General features: G+C 46.9%; 1 protein-coding gene across 1 annotated transcript in view; it reads left to right on the top strand.

The window, feature by feature from the left end:
- UTP14A (UTP14A small subunit processome component) overlaps nt 1–12,389 on the top strand; it is a gene marked incomplete at both ends in the record, with an annotated part of 28,513 nt that extends 16,124 nt beyond the window's left edge. The window contains 4 exons of the mRNA XM_080719150.1: nt 3,985–4,391; nt 5,600–5,793; nt 6,007–6,106; nt 12,126–12,389. Of these exons, the coding sequence (XP_080575276.1) occupies nt 3,985–4,391; nt 5,600–5,793; nt 6,007–6,106; nt 12,126–12,389 (965 nt within the window). The remainder of the gene's footprint in view (nt 1–3,984; nt 4,392–5,599; nt 5,794–6,006; nt 6,107–12,125) is intronic.
- Between the last annotated feature and the right edge of the window lie 8,026 nt (nt 12,390–20,415).

Below are 20,415 nucleotides of genomic sequence, written 5' to 3'. Positions count from 1 at the left end.
AGTAAAATTAGATTCACACTGACCATTTAATAAGTAGTCATCTCTGCATGGCCGTGCAATGTGCTCAGACTTTTTTGCTCCTGGGGGCTTAGAGGCTTCATAAAGATACAACTACGCCATTCCTGAAGTAAAGGCTTAACTTAGCATTCCTGGTACCTACAAATCAGAGAAGGGCATCTGCTGGGATGCTAAATCAGAAAATCCATTCCCATTTACAGTGATACATGGAGTTTGACTTTATGAAACTTCTACAAGTCGCTGAAATTTGCCTTGTTTGTAAAGTAGGAGTGGCTTCTTCAGCACATCGCCCTGCTGATTTTTACGTCTATATTGAGTCAGATATTATAGGAATAAATGGCTCCACGGGCTACATAATACATTAGAATTCTGACTTCATGTTCAGGCTCTTTGTGTATGTGTTCTGCCTGTTATCTTGAAGAGATTTTATATGCATAATGTTAATACCCTTGAGGCTGGTCAGAGTGTTCTCATTCTAGAGATAAACCAGGGTAGAGATTTGTAGAGATAAATATTATAAAGGCTGCTTAGGAAACTTTACCTGCATCCAGAAATCACCTGGCTATCAGAACAGGTCTCGGGTCTGTTTGTTTTCATTTCATACAGGAACAGTGCATTTAGATAACAACAAAAATTTATTTTTACATGCTAAAAAATTATTTCAGAAGAGCTATCATTTAGATCGGATTGTGAGGACCTTAACCTGAAGGTTTATCAGCTAGAGATTTCTGGGATTGATGGTTATAATTAGTCATTTGATAGAGGGTTTTGGCAAAGCAGCACTGAAAGCTGAAGTTGTGAGGCAGTCTCTGTATAACCACAGGACATTAGCAACATCCCCTGCCGCAAGTTAAAAACTGGTCACTAGCCTGGCATGGTGGCACACGCTTGTAATCCCAACATTTGGGAGCCTGAGACAGGAGGATCGGAGTTCAAGGACAGCCTCAACTACTACTTAGTGAGGCCCTTTGCAATTCAGTGAGACCCTGTTTCAAAATAAAGAATAAATAGAAACCGGGCATGGTGGCGCACGCTTGTAATCCCAGCATTCAGGAGGCTGAGACCCGAGGAATGCAGTTCGCGAACAGCCTCAGCTACTTAGTGAGACCCTCTGCAACTCAGTGAGACCCGGTTTCAAAATAAAGAATAAAAAATAGGGCAGGGGGTGTACCTCGGAGGTAAAATGCCCCTGGGTTCCATCCCCAGACCCACACACAAAAAAAAAAGAATAAAAAATAGGTCTGGAGGTGTCTCTCAGAGGTAGAATGCCCCTGGGTTCCATCCCTAGTACCAAAAAAAAAAAAAAAAAAAAAAAAATACTGGTCACTAGCTGGGCATGGTGGTACATGCTTGTAATCACAGTACCTGGGAGGCTGGGACAGGAGGATCACAGGTTTGCAGCCAGCCTCAGCTACTTAGGCCCTCCACAACTTAGTGAGACCCTGTTTCAAAAAAGAATATAAAAAATTAGGGCTGGAGGCATAGCTTGGAGGTAGAATGCCTCTGGGTTCAATCCTGGTACCACACACAGACACACACACACGCACACACACACACACAAAACTGGGCATGGTAGCATGTATCTATAAGTATTATCTGTTTTTCTTGCAGTACTGGAGATGGAACCCAGGGCCTCACAGATTCTAGGCAAGTACTCTACCACTGAGCTATATCCCCAGGCGTGTGCCTGTTTAAAGCTCCAATTTTAAAAAGGGGAACCTTTTTAAACCTCCCAAAAGGTTTAAAAGCTGGGCATGGTGGTGCATCCAGCATTTGGGAGGAGGTATTCTACCTCTGAACTACACTCCCAGCCCTATTTTATTTTGAAACAGGGTCTGACTACTTGCCAGGCTGTCTTCAAACCTACAATCCTCTTGTCTCAGCTCCCAAGTACTAATATCATAAGCATGCACCACCATGCCCAGCCTCATCTCGTGTGTGTGTTACTGGGGATTGAACCCAAGGCAGCTACCTCTGAGCTACATCCCCATTCATTCATTCATTCATTTATTGGACTGGGGACTGAACCCAGAGGCATTCTATTCTACCTCTGAGCTACACCTCCAGCCTGATTTTCTTATTTGAAATCAGGATCTCACTAAGTTCTGGAGGGCCTAAGTTGCCAAGGCTGGTTTCGAACCTAAGATCCTCCTTTCTTGTGATCCTTGATTTAACCTCCCAAGTACTGCAGTTATAAACATGTGCTGGTTCAAGGACAGTCTTAGCACGTAGTGAGATTCATCAACCTAGGGGGGCCAGGCATGGTGGTACATGCTTATAATCCTAGTACTTAGAAGGCTGAGACAGGAGGATCACAGGTTCTTGGCCAGCCTCAACAATAGACCCAGTTTCAAATAAAGAATAAAATAGGGCTGGGGGTATAATTTGGAGGTAGATTGCTCTTGGGTTCAATCCCTAGTGCCACAAGAAAAAGAAACCTCGGGAGACTATTTACAAATAAAAATTATAAGTTGGGCATGGTGTCACACACTTATAATCTCAGTACTTGGGAGGCTGGGACAAGTATCACAGGTTCATGGCCCCCTCATCTACTTAGGCCCTTCACAACATAGAGATCCTGTTTCAAAAATAGTAAAAAAATAAATAAATAAAAGCCGGCTGTGGTAGCGCACGCTTGTAATCCCCGCACTTGGGAGGCTGAGACAGGAGGATCGCGTGGGTTCAAGGCCAGCCTCAGCTACTTAGTGAGGCTCTCAGCAACTTAGTGAGACCCTGTTTCCAAATAAAATATAAAATAGGTCTGGGAGTATAGTCCTGAGGTAGAAAGCCTCTGGGTTCCACCCCCAGTACCACCAAAAAGGGGGTGGGGGCTGATGCTATACCTCGGAGGTAGAATGCCCCTGGGTTCAATCCCCAAGATGGCAAAAAGAAAAGAAATAATAGGGCTGGGGGTGTGGCTCGGAGGTAGAATGCTCCTGGGTTCAATTCCCAGTGCCACCAAAAAAAAAAAAAAAAAAAAATTAGAACTTTAGGGCTCTGGATATAGCTTAGTGGTAGAGAACTTGTCCAGCAGGCACCATGCCCTGGGTTTAGTCTACCTGAAAAAAATGAAACATTGGGCTAATTGGATGATGTGTGCATGTATGTCTCCATCTTTTATCCCATTAAGATATATGACTACAATATACCAATAAAAAATTAAAAAAATAAAAGATCATAAAAAAGAGAAAACTGGGGAAAAAATGAAACTTTGCCAGGCGTGGTGGCACATGTTTGTAATCCCGATAGTTCATGGACAGCCTCAGCTGAGACCTTGTTTCAAAATAAAGAATAAAAAATAGGGCTGGGGTTTAGCTTAGAGGTAGAATGCCCCTGGGTTCCATCCCCAGTATAGCAAAAAAAGAAAGAAAGAAAGAAAGGCAGGCAAGCAAGCTTTGGGCAATATATCCAAGCAGAATTTACTCTACAGAGAAATTAAACCCTAGTTGCATTTATACAGCGGTTTCCCAACATGCTGTGTGTGTGTGTGCTTACTACTTCTGGGCTACACTCCCAGACCTTTTTTATAGTTTTGGAAACAGGATCTCACTTAAGTTGCTAAGAGCCTGCTACTTCGTAGGTAATGATTAGTGGACTCTCCAGGAGCTTCAGCATATAGACTCTTCTCTTCCCCTTCCCCATTTGTTTTGTTGTTTTTTGTTTTGTTTTGTTTTTCCCCCTGGGGATTGAACCCAGAGGCATTCTACCTCTGAGCTAAACCCCCAGCCCAGTTTTATTTCTTATTTGGAAACGGTCTCGCTAAGTTGTCGAGGCTGGCTTCGAACATGCAGTTCTCCTGTCTCAGCCTCCCAAGTACTGGGATTACAAGCGTGTGTCTGTCACCACAGCCAGCTCCCCATTTTTCTTCTTAGAATGTTTTACAGGATACTTGGAACCCAGTGAGTATTCAACCAATGCTATTGACTTGGCAACTTGCAAGGCTCCTTTCTTTTAATTTTTCCCCAGATTCTAGGAATCAGGAGGTATTATCTGAATTAAGGACATTGGCTCAGAAATTCAACAAAGGAAGCCATCAATCCAAGAAGCAAAAAGTGACTTCAACAGAGACAGTTCTCCAGGTACAGAGAAAGGAGCTTCCCCCAGAGGAAGAGGAACCCCTGTTGCTACAGAGGCCAGAGAGAGTACAGACTGTGGAAGAACTAGAAGAACTGGGCAAAAAAGAATATTCTGAAAATAAGGAGCTTCCCAGATATGTGTTAGAAGGGGACCAGACAACGAGCAACCAAAATAATCAGCCTGACATCTCTAAGAGGAAGAAACCGAAGGAGCAAATGATTGACCTACAGAATATTCTAACTACAAAACCTCCTCCTGTGAAGTCTTTGGCAGTTCCCACAACAATAGAGGAGATGGTGAGTAGAATCAGGGTCATGGGCCTTGTGGGGGATCAGATCTGATGCAAAGAGTGTCAATGCACACAGAATCAAAACAGTGAAGTTTTGTTTTGTTGGAGGCACAGTTCAGTAGTTGAGAAGTCCAATGATAGTCTAATAGGTGCAAGTATGTGAGTCCTGCTGAGACCACCCCAACCCCAAAACCTCCCTGGGGTGACTATATCTGTCCTCAGTGGAAGGAAGGAGTCACCCAGGTCTGACCAGATCCCAGGCATAATAACTCAAAGGTGAGTCACTGAGCTTTTGCCAATTATTACTCTTTTCAGTGGGATCTTGAATGGTCCTGGACGAACAAGTAATTGAAACTGCTAACGTTTTGGTTTTGTTTTGTTTTTTGTGGGTTTTTTTTGTTTTTTGTTTGTTTGTTTGTTTGTTTGTTTTTTGTGGGTCTGGGGATGGAACCCCAGGGGCATTCAACCTCTGAGCTACATCCCTGCCCTATTTTTTATTCTTTATTTTGAAACAGGGTCTCACTGAGTTGCAGAGGGCCTCACCAAGTAGCTGAGGCTATCCTTGAACTGCTATCCTCTGGTCTTGGCCTCCTGAATGCTGGGATTACAAGCTTATGGCTCCACTCCTGGCTTGAAACTGCTAAAGTGAAGCACCCTGGTGCCTGCTTTTTAAAGGTTATAGGAGGCCGAGCGTGGTGGCACACGCTTATAATCCCAACGCTTGGGAGGCTGAGACAGGAGGATCACACAGGCTCAAAGCCAGCCTCAGCTACTTAGGCTCTCAGCAATTTAGTGAGACCCTGCTTCCAAATAAAATATAAAAATAAGTCTGGGACTATAGCCAGGAGGTAGAAAAGCCCCTGGGTTCCACCCCCAGTACCACCAAAAAAAAAAAAAAAAGGTTATAGGTTGTAGAAGTTCACATTCTATCCAGGCCACTTACATCTTGTGCTGCTACATAGGCCATTCCTTCCTGTACCCTGGAACTTCCTTGCTGAAAGCTTAAAATTATGTCTTATAATAATGAGCCAGGGACAGTTACCCTAGAGAGAAGGAAATTAAAACATGATTGGACCCTGATTGGTTTGTATTGCAAGATCATCACTGTTCAGCACTTCCCTCTAGAGGGCGCCAAAGTGTCACGACCCAAAATTCAAACATTGTTGCCAAGAACCACAGCTCTTATGGTAAACTTTTGCTCTTGTTTCTTCCCAGGAAGATGAAGCAGAGAGAGACCAGAAACAAATGATAAGGGAAGCTTTTGCTGGAGACGATGTCATCACAGAGTTCTTGAAAGAGAAGAGGGAAGCTGTGGAGGCAAATAAGCCAAAGGATATAGACTTGACACTGCCTGGCTGGGGCGAGTGGGGTGGAATCGGGCTGAAGCCCAGTGCCAAAAAAAGGCGACGGTAAGAATAAGGAAGAAAGTGGATGGGAGTAGCTCAGAGGTAGAGTGCTTGGTTAGGCTGTACAAGAAGGCCCAAGGCTTAATACCCAGTATAGGGGGAAATAATGAAGAAAACCTATCCAAAGGGTACAAGTTCTCCCACTTTGCCCTTAAGTGTCCTCGCCACCTTTGACTACGTACTGAAAACTCCTAGTCCTACTGTTTTGCTTTCCAGGTTTCTTATTAAAGCCCCTGAAGGTCCTCCAAGAAAAGACAAGAATTTACCAAATGTGATTATCAATGAGAAACGCAACATCCATGCAGCAGCTCATCAGGTGAGACATAAAAAGCTGCCTGCTCTTGACTGCCTGACTCTCCTGCTTCAAAAGTGTATTCTAGCCAGGCGTGGTGGCGCACGCTTGTAATCTCTGCACTTGGGAGGCAGAGACAGGAGGATCGCACAGGTTCGAAGCCAGCTGTGCTGGCTTAAGAGACCCTGTTTCCAAATAAAAAGTATAAAATATGTTTGGGAGCGTAGCCCAGAGGTAGAAGGGCTTCCAGGAACCCCAGTGCCAAAAAAAAAAAAGTGTATTCTAGTGATTTGTGGTTAAGAGAAATGTGTGATCTTAACCACAGAATCAGCTCTGTTGTTTTAACTGACTGGCTGTGAGGTTAATAATTCCAGGGAAACTGTACTGTTCTAATGACTAACTGGGAAGAAAGTTTAGAATCAAAAACTCTTGGTCAAGCTATGGTGAAGCCCTCAAATCTGCATGTTCAACTGGTACCCCAGGTCATTCTGTTGCAAACAGGTCTTACCAAAGTAAGAATTGCCATTCTGCAGGCTTGTACTTATACTAAAGGTAATGCTCAGAGAAAAATGAAGATACACAGGTACCTATTCAGAACAAAGACAGGATTTATTACTGTTACTGGGGATGGAATCCAGGGGCATTCTGCCTCCAAGCTACGCCTTCAGCCCTACTTTTTATTCTTTATTTTAAAACAAGGTCTCACTAAGTTGTAGATGGCCTCATTAAGTAGCTGAGACTGTCCACAAATCTATGATCCTCCTATCTCAGCCTCCTAAGTACTGGAATTACAGGCATGTGCCACCATGCCCAGCTACCCCCAGCCTTTTCTTATTTTTTATTTTGAAACAAGGGCTCAGCCAGGCATGGTGGTATATAATCATAATACCAGTACTTGGGAGGCTGAGACAGAAGGGTCACAAGTTGGAGGACAGCCTCAGCAAAATAGTGAGACTCTCAGCAACCTCGCAAGATCCTTTTTCCAAACAAAAATAAAAAGGGCTAGGGATGTATCTTGGAAGTAGGATGCCCATGGGTTCAATCCTCAGTACCATCAAAGAAAGGAAAACAAAACAAAAACAGAATCTAAGTCATTGAGGGTCTCACTAAATTGCTCAGATCTTCTTTCACCTCTCTCTGCCTCTCAAGTACTGGATTACAGGTGTGAGCCACCATGCCCGGCTTCAGTGAAATGATTTTAAATTGTATCATATGGTAATAAGCTAGGGATGTTTACAGGACAGAAGAAAATTTGAGTATGATCATGGACATCAAGAATATTGAAGGTTAAACTGGAAGTGGTGGTGGGTGCCTGTAGTCTCAGTTACATAGGAGGCTGGAAAAGGATTATTTTTTGAGTCCACCAGTTCAAGACCAGCTTAAGGAACATAGTGGGACCCTGTTTCAAAACAAAAAATTAAAAGGGCTAGGTATGTGGCTCAGAGATAGGATGCCCCTAAGTACTGTCCCTCAGCTACTTAGTGAGGCCCTTTGCAACTCAGTGAGACCCTGTTTCGAAATAAAGACTAAAACATCGGAATGGGAGTGTAGCTCAGAGGTAGAATGCTCCTCGGTTCCATCCCCAGTGCCACAAGGGGGAAAAAAAGAGAGAAGCAGAATTCTAGGAAAATAGGAAAAACTGTCTCTGATCCATGGAAAAAGTGGGCTATTCTGCAGATATGCACATATATAAAGACCAGGTAATGAGATTGGGCCATACAGTCTTTGTTCCCTTCAATTCTGACATCTGTTCCAACACAATACGATATTGAAATTAGTTATATTGCCCCCCTGCGGAAAAAAAGTTAAAAGGTACAGAACAGAGGTAAGAAAATAGCAATTCTCTATTTGATCTTATTCTGTGGCCACAGAAATTGTAGCAGCTAGAAAATAGAAATTGCTTAGGCTGTCTTCAAACCTTCGATCCTCCTATCTCAGTCTCCTAAGTACTAGGATCATAGGCATGTGCTATCACCCCCCGGCTTTCTTTTTACTTTTGTTTTGTTGTGGTACTGGGGATGAAACCAAGGGGCATTCTACCTCTGAGCTACATCCCCAGCCCTATTCTTTATCCTTTAGGGGTTTTTGTTTGTTTGTTTCTCCCCCCCACCCCCAGTGCTGAGGGTGGAACCCAGGGGCATTCTACTTCCAAGCCCTATGTTTTTGTTTGTTTTTTGTTGTTCTGTTTTGTTTTTGCATGTCTGGGGATGGAACCCAGGGGCATTTGACCTCTGAGCTACACCCCCTGCTGTATTTTTATTCTTTATTTTTGAAACAGGGTCTCACTCAGTTGCAAAGGGCCTCACTAAGTAGCTGAGACTGTCCACGAACTGCAATCCTCCAGGTCTCAACCTCCCCAAATGCTGGGATTCCAAGTGTGCGACACCACGCCCAGCTCTAAGCCCTATGTTTTTATTCTTTATTTTGAAACAGGGTCTCACTGAGTTGCTAAGGGCCTCACTAAGTAGCTGAGGCTGTCGTCAAACCACGTTCCTCCTGTCTCAGCCTCCCAAATGCTGGGATTACAAGCATGTGCCACCACACCCGGCCTTATCCTTTATTTTGAAATGAGGGCCTCACTAAAGTGGCTAAGGCTGGCCTCAAACCTGCGATCCTCAGCCTCCCAAATACTGGGATTACAAGTGTGTACTACCACACCTGGCTTTTATTCTTTTATCTTGGAACAGGGTCTAAGTTGCTGAGGCTGACTGTGAACCTGTGATCCTTGCTTCCCAAGTACTGGGATTATAAGCATGCGCCACCATACCCTGTTTTTTCTTTTTCCCTTGGTACTGGAGATTGAACCCAGAGGCATTCTACATCCAAGTTACGCCCCCATCCCTATTTTTTATTCTTTTTGTGTGTGTGTGTGTGTGTGTGTGATACTGGGGGTGGAACCCAGAGGCTTTCTACCTCCGGCCTATGCTCCCAGACCTTTTTTATATTTTTTATTTGGAAACAGGATCTCACTAAGTTGCTGAAAGCCTCACTGAGTAGCTGAGGCTGGCTTCGAACCTGTGCGACCCTCCAGTCTCAGCCTCCCCAGCGCGGGGATTACAAGCGTGTACCACCACACCCGGCTTTATTCTTTATTTTGAAACAGGTTCTCACTAAGTTGCAGAGGGTCTCACTAAGCAGCTGAAGCTGGCTGACAACATGTGATCCTTCTGTTTCAGCTTCCCAAGTACTAGGATTACCAGCATGCACCACCATGCCCAGCTCCTCATCTTTTTAATAAGCTATACATATACTGGTTGCAGTGTATAAAAAGTGCTTTAAGGTGTGGAAAGGGGACTCCTGATACCATTTTTTTTCTCTGTGCTCTGAATGACAGGCATACGACAAGCATCAACCCAAATAAGACAATTCCTATACCTCAAAGAGGTATAGGTTTCTTAGCCACGTGTGGTGGCACACACCTGTTATCCCAGTAGATGAAAGGCTGTGACAGGAGGGGAAATCACAGGTTAGGCTAACCTCAGTAGTTTAGCAAGACCCTGTTTCAAAATAAAAAATCGAAAAGGCTGACAATATAGCTCAGAGGTAGAATGTCACTGGGCTTAATCTGTAGTACCAGTACACGCACACACACACACGCACGCACACACGTACTGGGGATTATACAAAAAAAAAGAGAGAGAGAATCTGTTTCCTTCTCTGTTTCTTGGGTTTAGTCTGTAGTACCAGTACGTGTACACACACACGTACGTACATACTGGGGATTGTTCCGAAAAAAAAAATCTGTTTCCTTCACTACTAACAGGACTACAAGATAGTATATAGTATATACAAACACACCACCCAGAAGCCTTCTTTCTTCTTTAGATGCCTTCTTCTACTGAGCTACACCCCCAGCCCTTTTTTAGATTTTGAAACAGGGTCTCGCTACGCTACCATCCACTGGCCTCAAACCTTTGATCCTCTTGTCTCAGCCTCTCATGTACTGGGGTTATAGGTGTGTACTGCCACACCCAGCCTCTTTATTCTCATTTTGTTTGTGGTTTTGGAGGGTGCATGCACACACTAGATATTAGGTCAAAGGCCATGCATATGCTAGGCAGGCACTCTTATCTATGCAGGGGTATTTGCCCCCTGCCCTATTTTTATTTAGAAACAGGGTCTTAAGCCGGGTGTGGTGGCGCACACTTGTAATCCTAGCATTCGGGAGGCTGAGACAGGATCACAGTTTGCGGACAGCCTCAGCTACTTAGTGAGGCCCTCCACAACTTAGACCCTGTTTCAAAGTAAAGAATAAAAAATAGGGCAAGGGGTGTAGCTCAGAGATTAAATGCCCCTGGATTCCATCCCCAGACCCATAAGTAAGTAAGTGAATGAATGAATGAATGAATGAATGAATGAATGAATGAATGGATAAATGGATAAATAAAAAATAGAAACAGGGTCTCACTAAGTTGCAGAGGGCCTCACTAAGTAGCTGAGGCTTTCAGCGAACCGCGATCCTCTGGTTTCACCCTCCGGAATGCTTGGATTACAAGCATGTGCCACCATGCATGGCTTAGAAGGGTTTTTGTTTTTGTTTTGTTCTTAGCTTATTTTTTAAGGGCTTTTGTTGTAGTTGTTTTTGTCTGTCCTTTTGGAACTGGGTATCAAACCCAGAGCACCATACCTGCAAAGCAGGCACTTTGCCACTTGATGACCAAGGTCTTCTATCCACGAGGCAGGCGCTCTTACCACTAAGTTATACCACCAATACTGCCACCTCTGCCCCCACCATTTTTCTGCTCATTTTTGCTTATTTTGGCCCTTACAACAGTGCGGAAAAGAGAACTCATAAATGAAATGGGGGCCCTGCTTCTGTTTTCCCATATTGCTCCTCGTTTACTAAAGTGAATCACTTCCCTGTCTCAGTCAAATCTTAGAGCTGAGAAAAATGACCATTGCCATAATCAAGGGTTTTCCAGCTTGGCATTGTTTGAAGCCAAAAGAGGATGAAGCTAAATGAAACAGCCTGGTAGAGTTCCAGGTTCAGAAGTAGATATTTGGGCACCTTAAAGCATCAATTGAGGGAAGGAAAGAAAGGAAAGGGGGAGCAAGAAGAGGGTAGAAGGATCATAAAATCCGCAGGGGTATACACATAACCTGGTGCTTCTCTAGTTTCCACATTCTGTAGGAACACCCAATCTGGGACAGCAGCCTTGGAGCAACTGTAGCTATGGACAGGAACCTTCTTGGGTGGTTTTTCAGCCCCTAAATTTTGTTGGGTAAACCTTGTGGACAGAAGATCTTGATCATCAAATTTAGGCTCCTCTGCTCCCAAATGTCCTCGAGCAAATTGGGACTCCTAAGTTTAATTGGGATTCTCTGGCCTCTCTGAAGCTGCTGCTGCTCCTCCTCCTCCTTCTCCTCCTTCTTCCTTCTTTTTTTTTTCCAACTGTAGTAGGGATGGAGACCAGGGGCATTCTGCCTCCAAGCTATGCCCCCAGCCCTTTTTTTTTTTTTTTTTTTTTTTTTTTTTTTTTTTTTGTGGTACTGGGGTTCCTGGAAGCCCTTCTACCTCTGAGCTACACTCCCAGACCTATTTTATTTTTTGGAAAAAGGGTCTGCTAAGCCAGCACGGCTGGCTTCGAACCTGTGCGATCCTTCTGTCTCCACCTCCCAAGCGCGGGGATTACAAGCGTGCGCCACCACGCCCAGCTTTATTCTTTATTTTGAAACAGGGCCCCACTAAATAGCTGAGGCTATCTGTGAACCACAATCCTCCTGTCTCAGCCTCTCAAATGCTGGGATTACAAGCATGCGCCACCACTCCCGGCTTGGGGTATTCTGCTTCTGAGCTGCATCCCCAGCCCTATTTTATTTTTATTTTGAAACAAGGTCTCACTAAGTTGATGAGAGTCTCACTGCTTGCTGAGGCTAACCTCGAACCTGCAATCCTCCTGTGCTGGGATTACAGCAGTGCACCACCATGCCTGGCTTCTCCAAAGTTTTACTCCCTTGTGTGCCAAAATAGCACCTAATGAGCTGTCATTAAACAACTGTACCCCAGGCCTGGCTCACCAAGTTACTCTTCCTTTCTTTCCAGGTAAGGGTGCTTCCGTATCCATTCACCCACCATCAGCAATTTGAAACAACCATCCAGACCCCTATAGGATCCACGTGGAACACCCAGAGGGCCTTCCAAAAACTGACCACTCCCAAGGTGGTCACCAAGCCAGGCCATATCATTAGGCCCATAAAAGCAGAGGATGTGGGTTACTGTTCTTCAAAGTCAGACCTCTCGGTCATACAGGGCCATCCCAAACGACTCACTGGACATCACAAAAAACAGCGTAAAAAAGCTCCATAGATTGAGTTGCCAGAAGAATAACCTCTTAGTATCCTGGACCAGGAGCCCTCACCGCTTCTTCTTTGGTTTTCCTGTGCTAGAGGGTCAGTTTCAAAACTGGCTTAGCTCACTGCAGGTATAGCTAAGCCACATGGTAGAGAAATAAAGGCATTTTTATCTATCTATCTGGGCTTTTTTTTTTTTCCAGTATTGGGGTTGGAACCCAGGGGCATTCTGCCTCTGAGCTGTGCCCCCAGCCCTATTTTGTATTCTTTATTTTGAAACGGGGCCTCACTAAATAGCTGAGGTTGCCTGTGAACCACGATCCTCCTGTCTTAGCCTCCCAAATGCTGGGATTATAAGCATGTACCACTACTCCTGGTATTCTGTGTTATCTCCTAGTTGAATTATTCTCTTTAAATTCAGATATCTTGCCGGGTGTGGTGGCCCACACTTGTAATCCTCGTGCTTGGGAGGCGGAGACAAGAGGTTTGCACAGGTTCAAAGCCAGCCTCACTGGCTTAAGAGACCCTGTTTCCAAATAAAATATAAAATAGGTCTGGGAGTGTAGCCCGGAGGTAGAAGGCCCCTGGGTTCTATCCCCAGTACCACAAAAAAATAAAATAAATTCAGACATCTTTGGGTGCCCAAGCTTTGCATTTCTCTGGTTTTACCAGTCAGGAACCTCATTTCCTTGCCAAGACTTATATAGTTGGTCCTAAATAATCAGAGTGGAGAAAATTTATCCTGGTCTATGATCTTAACATATGTCATATATTAGATATAATCCACCATAAATAATAACTACCAGTTTGAAGAGCTGAGGATAGTAAAAAAACAAAACTATTATATATTTTAAGCTCTGAACCTAGGATCAGAATATACAAACTATGCAGTTGGATTCTGCCCTAGACTAATCCTAAGACCAAGATAGTGCTAAAGGTTTGTTCATTCCCAAGTCTAACTACAGTCATTTCCTGAGTGTGGGCCTCCCAACTGGTTCAGGTTGCTGTCTATAGGAGTGTTTTGCACCTTTTTCTCATAAGGCAATGAGGTTTAACCTTTATGGATTAACATGCCAATTCAGAAGTAATTTTATTCCCTTTCCTTCCTAACTCAGGGCTAGCCCCACACCATTGACTCAAAGTTTAGTTTAAGCAGTACTTGGCTATATGGTTCATATGGGCTTCTTAGCTCAGAGGAACTGGTCTCCCTTTACATGACAAGAAATGTACAAGATCGCCGGGTTTGGTGGCGCACGCTTGTAATCCCCGCACTTGGGAGGCAGAGACAGGAGGATCGCGCAGGTTCGAAGCCAGCCGCATGCACTGGCTTAGGAGACCCTGTTTCCAAATAAAAATGGAAAAATAGGTCTGGGAGTGTAGCCCGGAGGTAGAAGGGCTTCCAGGAACCCCAGTACCACCAAAAAAAAAAAAAAAATACAAGATCCCTATAGCAAAGATGCCTAAGAAGGAATTTGGGGAACTCTTCATTCCAAAAGTAGATCTTACACTGAGCTTTTCTGTCTGCCTTGGGGATTTGCCCCTACACACACACACACACACACACACACACACACACACACACAGCCTTTTCGGCTAAAACAGGTTAATTTTTTTTTTTTTTTTTTTTTTTTTTTTTTTGGTGGTACTGGGGTTCCTGGAAGCCCTTCTTCCTCCGGGCTACACTCCCAGACCTATTTTATATTTTTGAAACAGGGTCTCTTACGCCAGCACGGCTGGCTTCGAACCTGCGCCATCCTCCTGTCTCTGCCTCCCAAGCGCGGGGATTACAAGGTGCGCCACCACGCCCGGCCTCTAAAACAGGTTAATTTTTATGTCATAGGCCCCTCTGAGAATTTACTGAAAATCATTGAACCCTTCCAGAAACATGCACAAAGGTATACTGTTATGAGATTATTTAGAATCCCTGGGCTAAAAGTTACCATTCCTAAAGTTTAAGTTTTGTTTTGTTTTTGAGGGGGGTGTGTTTGTTTAGTTGTTGGTTTTAGTTTTTTGTTTGTGGTACCGCAGATGGAACCCAGGGGCATTCTACCTCCAAGCTACACCCCCAGCCTGATTTGTTAGTCTTTGAAACAGAGTTTCACTGAGTTGCAAAGAGCCTAAGTAGCTGAGGCTGGTCAGGAAACCCGAATCCTGTCTCAGCCTCCCAAATGCTGGGATTACAAGCGTGCACCACCATGCCTGGCTCACTCCTAAATTTTTTATAATTCTTTCCCCCCACATATCCCTCTTCCAAAATATCCAGACCTTAAAGGTATCCTAATGACTTAAGTTTATATGTTTAAGAGTGGTATATCTAGCATTACATAGTGAATTAGGAAATAAGGGACTAGGACCCTAGGCTAACTTCTGAAGTCAAAAGCCACAATATAAATATATTTGAATTTTCAGTGATAGCTGTAGGGTTCCTACCATGCTCATCCTCATGAAGTATCAGGGCCTGTGTAACAAGGTAAATTGTTAAGCAGTGTTCAATGCTAAAGGGCATTTTAAAATTATCCATTTGCAGATACTTAAGTTAGTACCCAGTGGTGAGGGAATGGAGGACGCTCTCCGTACCTGCTCCTTTTTAAGACACTTGAGCATAAAGCTGCCACCTCCCTTGCACAAGTACCCCCAAATTAAAGTGCCTCAAGTAAATGACCAATCCCCTGTCTACTTTCCCGGGACCCTCTTCAGCTCCCTTTGCTCCCCATGGTCCAGAAGTGATGCAAAGGACCCTATCCTTCAAAGGGGAGGGCAGGTGCCTGAACGTGCTATATGTGACGTCCACTCCCAGTCTTCGAAGCCCCCCAAACAGATTCGATTGTTTTTTCGTGGGGCTTTTTTTCTTTTCTTCCTCCGAACCTCCGAAGTGTTCTCCTTTCCCATTGGCCGAAGCTGCCCCTTGACGCCACCCTGGTCTTGCTCGCTGATTGGTCTATTCTGGCTATGCCCAAGCCTTTTTCCCAGGGTGTGCCCCCCCCCACGCCCCTCACAGGGTTCTGACCCCTGGCTCCTCCCTTCCCCCCAACACCCCTCCCTGTTCCGAATGGTACCGCCCTGGCTCAGCTCCCCCAGGGCCCGGCCGCTGCCCTTAGGGCCCCCGGACGGGGCGGGGCACGCTGGGGACGAACTGAGGGTGGTGGTGGCGCCTTCCTGCCGAGCCCGGGCCGCCCCCGCCACCCTTCTCCAGCCCTCGTAGGTCCCAATTCCCCTTGTGCAGTTTTCGTCCTGCCTCGGTAGCCCCTTCTCATCTAAGCAGCCCCCACCGGGGTCTTTCGGTTATCCCAAACAGGGGCTTTAAATCCCAGCTCTCAGCGCTCCATACACGCCCATCCGCCTCCATCCTCCGGTTCTCGCTGCATTCCACTTCCCTGCGTCTGCTCGCCCTTCCCCTGGCGGAGCCTGCAGAAGCCCCAGTCCGCCCTTTCTCGCGGACTGTCCATCCCCGGGACCCCCCTGCCCCCCGGGTGTGACCGGTCTTTCCAGCGGCTGTCCTCTTCGCGGCCTCCCCTCCCTTTCGCGGCCAGCGTGGTGGAGCACTGCTGCCCCCCCTTCCCCCGTACCCCTGCGCTCCCCTATGTTGCCCCTTCACGTCTCTCACTAGGTCCCTCCCACGCCGTGCCCCCCTGCACACACCGTTTCCTCCCAGTTGTCCCCCGGCGCCCCTCCCCTACCCCACTTCTCTACGCCCCTCCCACCCACCCCGTCCTTTTGTCTCCTCTTTGGTCTCTCGGTCCTCCGCCCCTCTCTCGCTCCCGCCCTCGCGGCCCGAGAGCACGCTCTTATCGTCCCCACGTCTCGGCGCCCCGCCCCCTGGCCGCGCCCCGCGGGCCCCCTCCCTCGGCGGCCCCAGCCCCGCCCTTGGCGCTCCGCCCTCCTCCCCCCCCCCCCGCAGCTCCGGCCCGCCAGCCTGCCGACCTCCCTCGTTCTCCACTTGCTCCTCCCGCGGAGCCACCGCTACCGCTCCGACCCACCCTTCCCGAGCCGGCGGCTCGCGCTCCCGCGCGCTCTTCCTACACGCAGTCCTTCCGCCCGGGCCCCGCTGCTGCCGGCCCGGCGCGGCGCAGCGCAGCCCGCCCTTGGGGGAGACGCGCTCCCCGCAGTCGCGGGCACCTCCGGCCCGCCGCACGGGCCGGGAGCGCGAACCAGGGCCCGGCGGGATTGGCTCCCGGCCCTCGGAAACCGCCCGGGGCGCAGGCGCCCGTCGGAAGTGTTTGGGGGACGGGACGGCCGAGGCTCCAACTGCCGCCTGGGCCTGGCCGGTGCGCCCTGGGGAGAGGCTGCCATCCGACTGCCTGGGACGACTTTACTCAGAGCTCCTCGGTCTTAGCCTTTGCCCCAAACCTATGCCACCAACGCGCAAAGCACAGCTGCGACTCGCGCCCAGCGGGGCGAGGGTGGGTAGGCCGTTCCGAAACTGCCTGAAGGACCTTGGCTGCGGACCGTCAGGCCTGGGGGGACGAGGGCCAGTGACACACCCTGGCCACCCAGGACAGTGAGAGAACCTATGTCCCGCGCTTCGACCCCCGCCTCCCTTCCCACCCGCAACACCACTCCTAGTGGCTTTGCCTCTGACCCTTATTATCAGCCTCGCGGGTGGAGGGTTGAAACTAAACACTCGACCGGGTAAGGGACGTGGCCCAAGTTTTATTTTTCAAAAGTCTGAAGATACCCACGCTGTTCGATGATAACCCATGCCGAAAGGGATTATTTTGTTGTTGTTTGTTTGTTTGTTTTCCCTAAACCTCCACCCTTTCCCAAGTCCTCATTCACTCTTGCCTGTTGACTCACCAGACTGGAAGCTCTTTGAAGGGGGTCCAGTTCCTCTCTGTGGCTCACTCAATGGGTCCCTTGTGATTGGGGGATAAGTGGATGTATTTAACTGCCCGCCTTTGGGATCTGTGTCATTATTGTGTGGCTTAGGGTTGTAAACTCTCAAGGACCAGGACCGGGTCAGGATTACTAGCTTGTGCCAGGCACGGCATGACGCACAAAGGAATAAGCCATCAATGCTTTTTGAAACTGATGTAGCTAATTATGCAGGAGGCAGATGTCTACTTTTTGGTCCCCAGAACTCTTATTTCTGGGGCTACAAGTCCTGAGTGAGGAAGAAACTAAGAAACAGTCTAAGGTCATCCCCGGTTACAGGCCACCTTGCTGGTGGCCAGATATGGCTTGCAGTCACCATCAAAACACAATGGGAGATGTGACTATCCCCAGTGGGAATGGGTCTGCAGGGAGGCATAAATTTTTCACTTTAACTCCAGTTTGCAACTGGGAGCTGGGAGGAAGGAAGTAACCAGGTTTTTCTCAGTGTGAAGCCAACTGTCTGATAAAAGGATCAAACCTGTAGCTCTTCATTTATTTATCCCAAGGTAAAGCTGAATCCCAATCTGAAGAGGCAGGCTGCAAACTGGACTGCGTCAACAGCCATTACCCTAGGGAAGGAGAGACAGTGGAAGGGCTCCTTCCTCCCATTTATGGATGCAAGATTTACCTTGTACTTCTCATTCTCTCATTTGTAACTTGGTCACTTTAGAGTTAGTCCTGCTCCCTGCCGGCCTCACACCCCCTCTCCCAGTGGGATGGGTCTTCTCTTGTCCTTCCTCAGTCCTACACTGTCTTCACCCAAGCCAGCCTGCTCTAAATGGATGGTCAGTGATCCAAGCAGATACTGAACAGTAACAATCAGACAGTGTCAAGAGACTCCAGCAGAGATGCCTCGGAGCGCCCGGCCTCCTCTTCTGCCTTGGCACAGATGTTTTTATTGTCCTCAAAAGACATAACCAAATTCCCTCCCAAAGTGTGGAGTGGATATACTCTAGGGTTTAGCCCTCAGAGTCGCCTACCCAACCCAATTCTCTGCTCCTGATTATTCAGATTGAGACTGGTACCATCCCTCTTCCCCCTGGTGGCCAAAACTTCTCACCCTCACCTAGGAGATTAAGGGGAGTGGGGTTAGAGCTGCAAGAGATTACTAAACTGTTCAGCAGTTCTCTTTAGGGACTGTTAGCACATCAAAATACATATTTGGAAAATACAATTAACACTGGGAGAAAAACAGTAAACACAGTGTCACTTTGCCAGGCTCAACAGTTTTGTTTTGTTTTGTTTAAATGCTAATGGTCTCAAATGGGGAGCAGCATCCATCAGTTAAATAAACAAGCCATTAGACTGAAAGTAGAGTGTCAACACATGACTAATCTACTAATTGGGAGAAAGCATCGTGTAGTGAGGAGCAAGGCAGCAAAGCATGCTGGAAGCTGAGTAGTGGACAACTCAAGCATATAGCATGTGGGGCTTGGAGTCAACAAGACCTGAGTTTGAATCCTACTTCTACCAGTTGTTACCGGAATAGCCTTCAGTGAGTTATTTTATTTATCTGAGCCTCTGTTTCACATTCTGTAAAATGGGAACAATAATGGCACTTATATCACAAAGGTGTTAATAAGGATAAGCTGAGATAATACAAGCAAAGCTCTTGGTGCTGGGCTGGCCGTATTGTACACGTTCTGTGTTTTGTTGGCTATCATTGGTTTGGGAGGGGGGTACTGGGGATTGAACTCAAGGGCATTCTACTTCCAAGCTACACCCTCAGCCCTATTTTTTATTCTTTACTTGAAACAGGGTCTCACTAAGTTGCAGAGGGCCTCACTAAATAGCTGAGGCTGGCTGAGAACCTGTGATCCTCCTGTCTCAGCCTTCCAAATGCTGGGATTACAAGTCTGTGCCACCATGCCCTGCAACCCCAGCCCTTCACATACATACATACATACATACATACATACATACGTACATATATTTTTTTAAATTTTTTGAAACAAGGTCTTACTGAGTTTCTGGGAGTCTCACTAAATTTTCTGAGGCAGGTTTCAAACCTGTGATCCTCCTGTCTCAGCCTCCCAAGTACCAGGATTACAGGCATGGGCCACCACAATGGGCTATGGTGCTGGGGATTGAACCCAGGCGCATTGTACCTCTGAGCTACACCCCCCCAGCCAAATTTATTTTTTTATTTTGAAACACAATCTCAGTCGGGCGTGGTGGCATACACTTGTAATCCCAGCATTTGGGAGGCTGAGACTGAAGGATCGCGGTTCTCAGACTGCCTCAGCTACTTAGTGAGGCCCTTTGCAACTCAGTGAGACCCGGTTTCAAAATAAAGAATTTAAAAAAATAGGGAAGGGGCTGTAGCTCAGAGGTCGAATGCCCCTGGGTTCTATCCCCAAACCTGCAAAAAAAAAAAAAAAAATCTCACTAAGTTGCCCAGGCTGGCCTCCAACCTATGATCCTCTTGTCTCTGCCTCCCAAGTACTGGGATTACCTGGTTGGTTAATTCCAACTTCTTAAGGCTATCTCTTTAGCCTAGAATCCTCTCTAGCCCCTTAGGAACAATTGTTCTATCCCAGGTTTGCTGGATTCTGGAATCCTCTCTTCTATCACCTAAGAAGTTTAGGGTAGGCTGACCCCTACGTGAGGACCAGTTAGTTATCCTGGGCATCCTTCCCCAACCAGCTAGGCCCATCCCAGTAAAATGTTGTGAGTTGCTCTTGGCTACCTGTTTCCTGTCCTGTGTGGAAACAGGTTATGTTCACAGTATTGAGAGGGGCCACAACATGGGAAAGGGGCAAAAGAGACTCACAGCACTCCCTGAAAAAATAATCTTACCATAGACTGATGCCTTGCCCTACCCTCTCCCTTTGAAGCCCACTGTCCTCTCACTCACCTGCCAAGAAGGTGTCTTCACCTATCCTCAGCCAAAAAGTGTTCTTTACTTGCCAGCCAGGTGCTCCTTCCCATCTTCTCTTCCTCCTGCCTTCCTGATCCAGGAGAGTCTTGCTCTGTATCTGAGAGGTTGGTAAGTTTAGAGGATTCCTCTGCACAGCTAAGTAATTAAGACGATAGTGATAGTGAGCCGGGCACGGTGGCGCACGCTTGTAATCCCAGCGCTTGGGAGGCTGAGACAAGAGGATCGCACAGGTTCGAAGCCAGCCTCAGCTACTGAGTGAGGCTCTCAGCAACTTAGTGAGACCCTGTTT

The sequence above is a fragment of the Muscardinus avellanarius genome (genome assembly GCF_963383645.1).
Source record: "Muscardinus avellanarius genome assembly, chromosome: X".
Lineage (NCBI taxonomy): Eukaryota > Metazoa > Chordata > Mammalia > Rodentia > Gliridae > Muscardinus > Muscardinus avellanarius.
The sequence above is the reverse complement of the archived record's forward strand: the minus strand, read 5'-3'. Positions and strand labels throughout refer to the sequence as shown.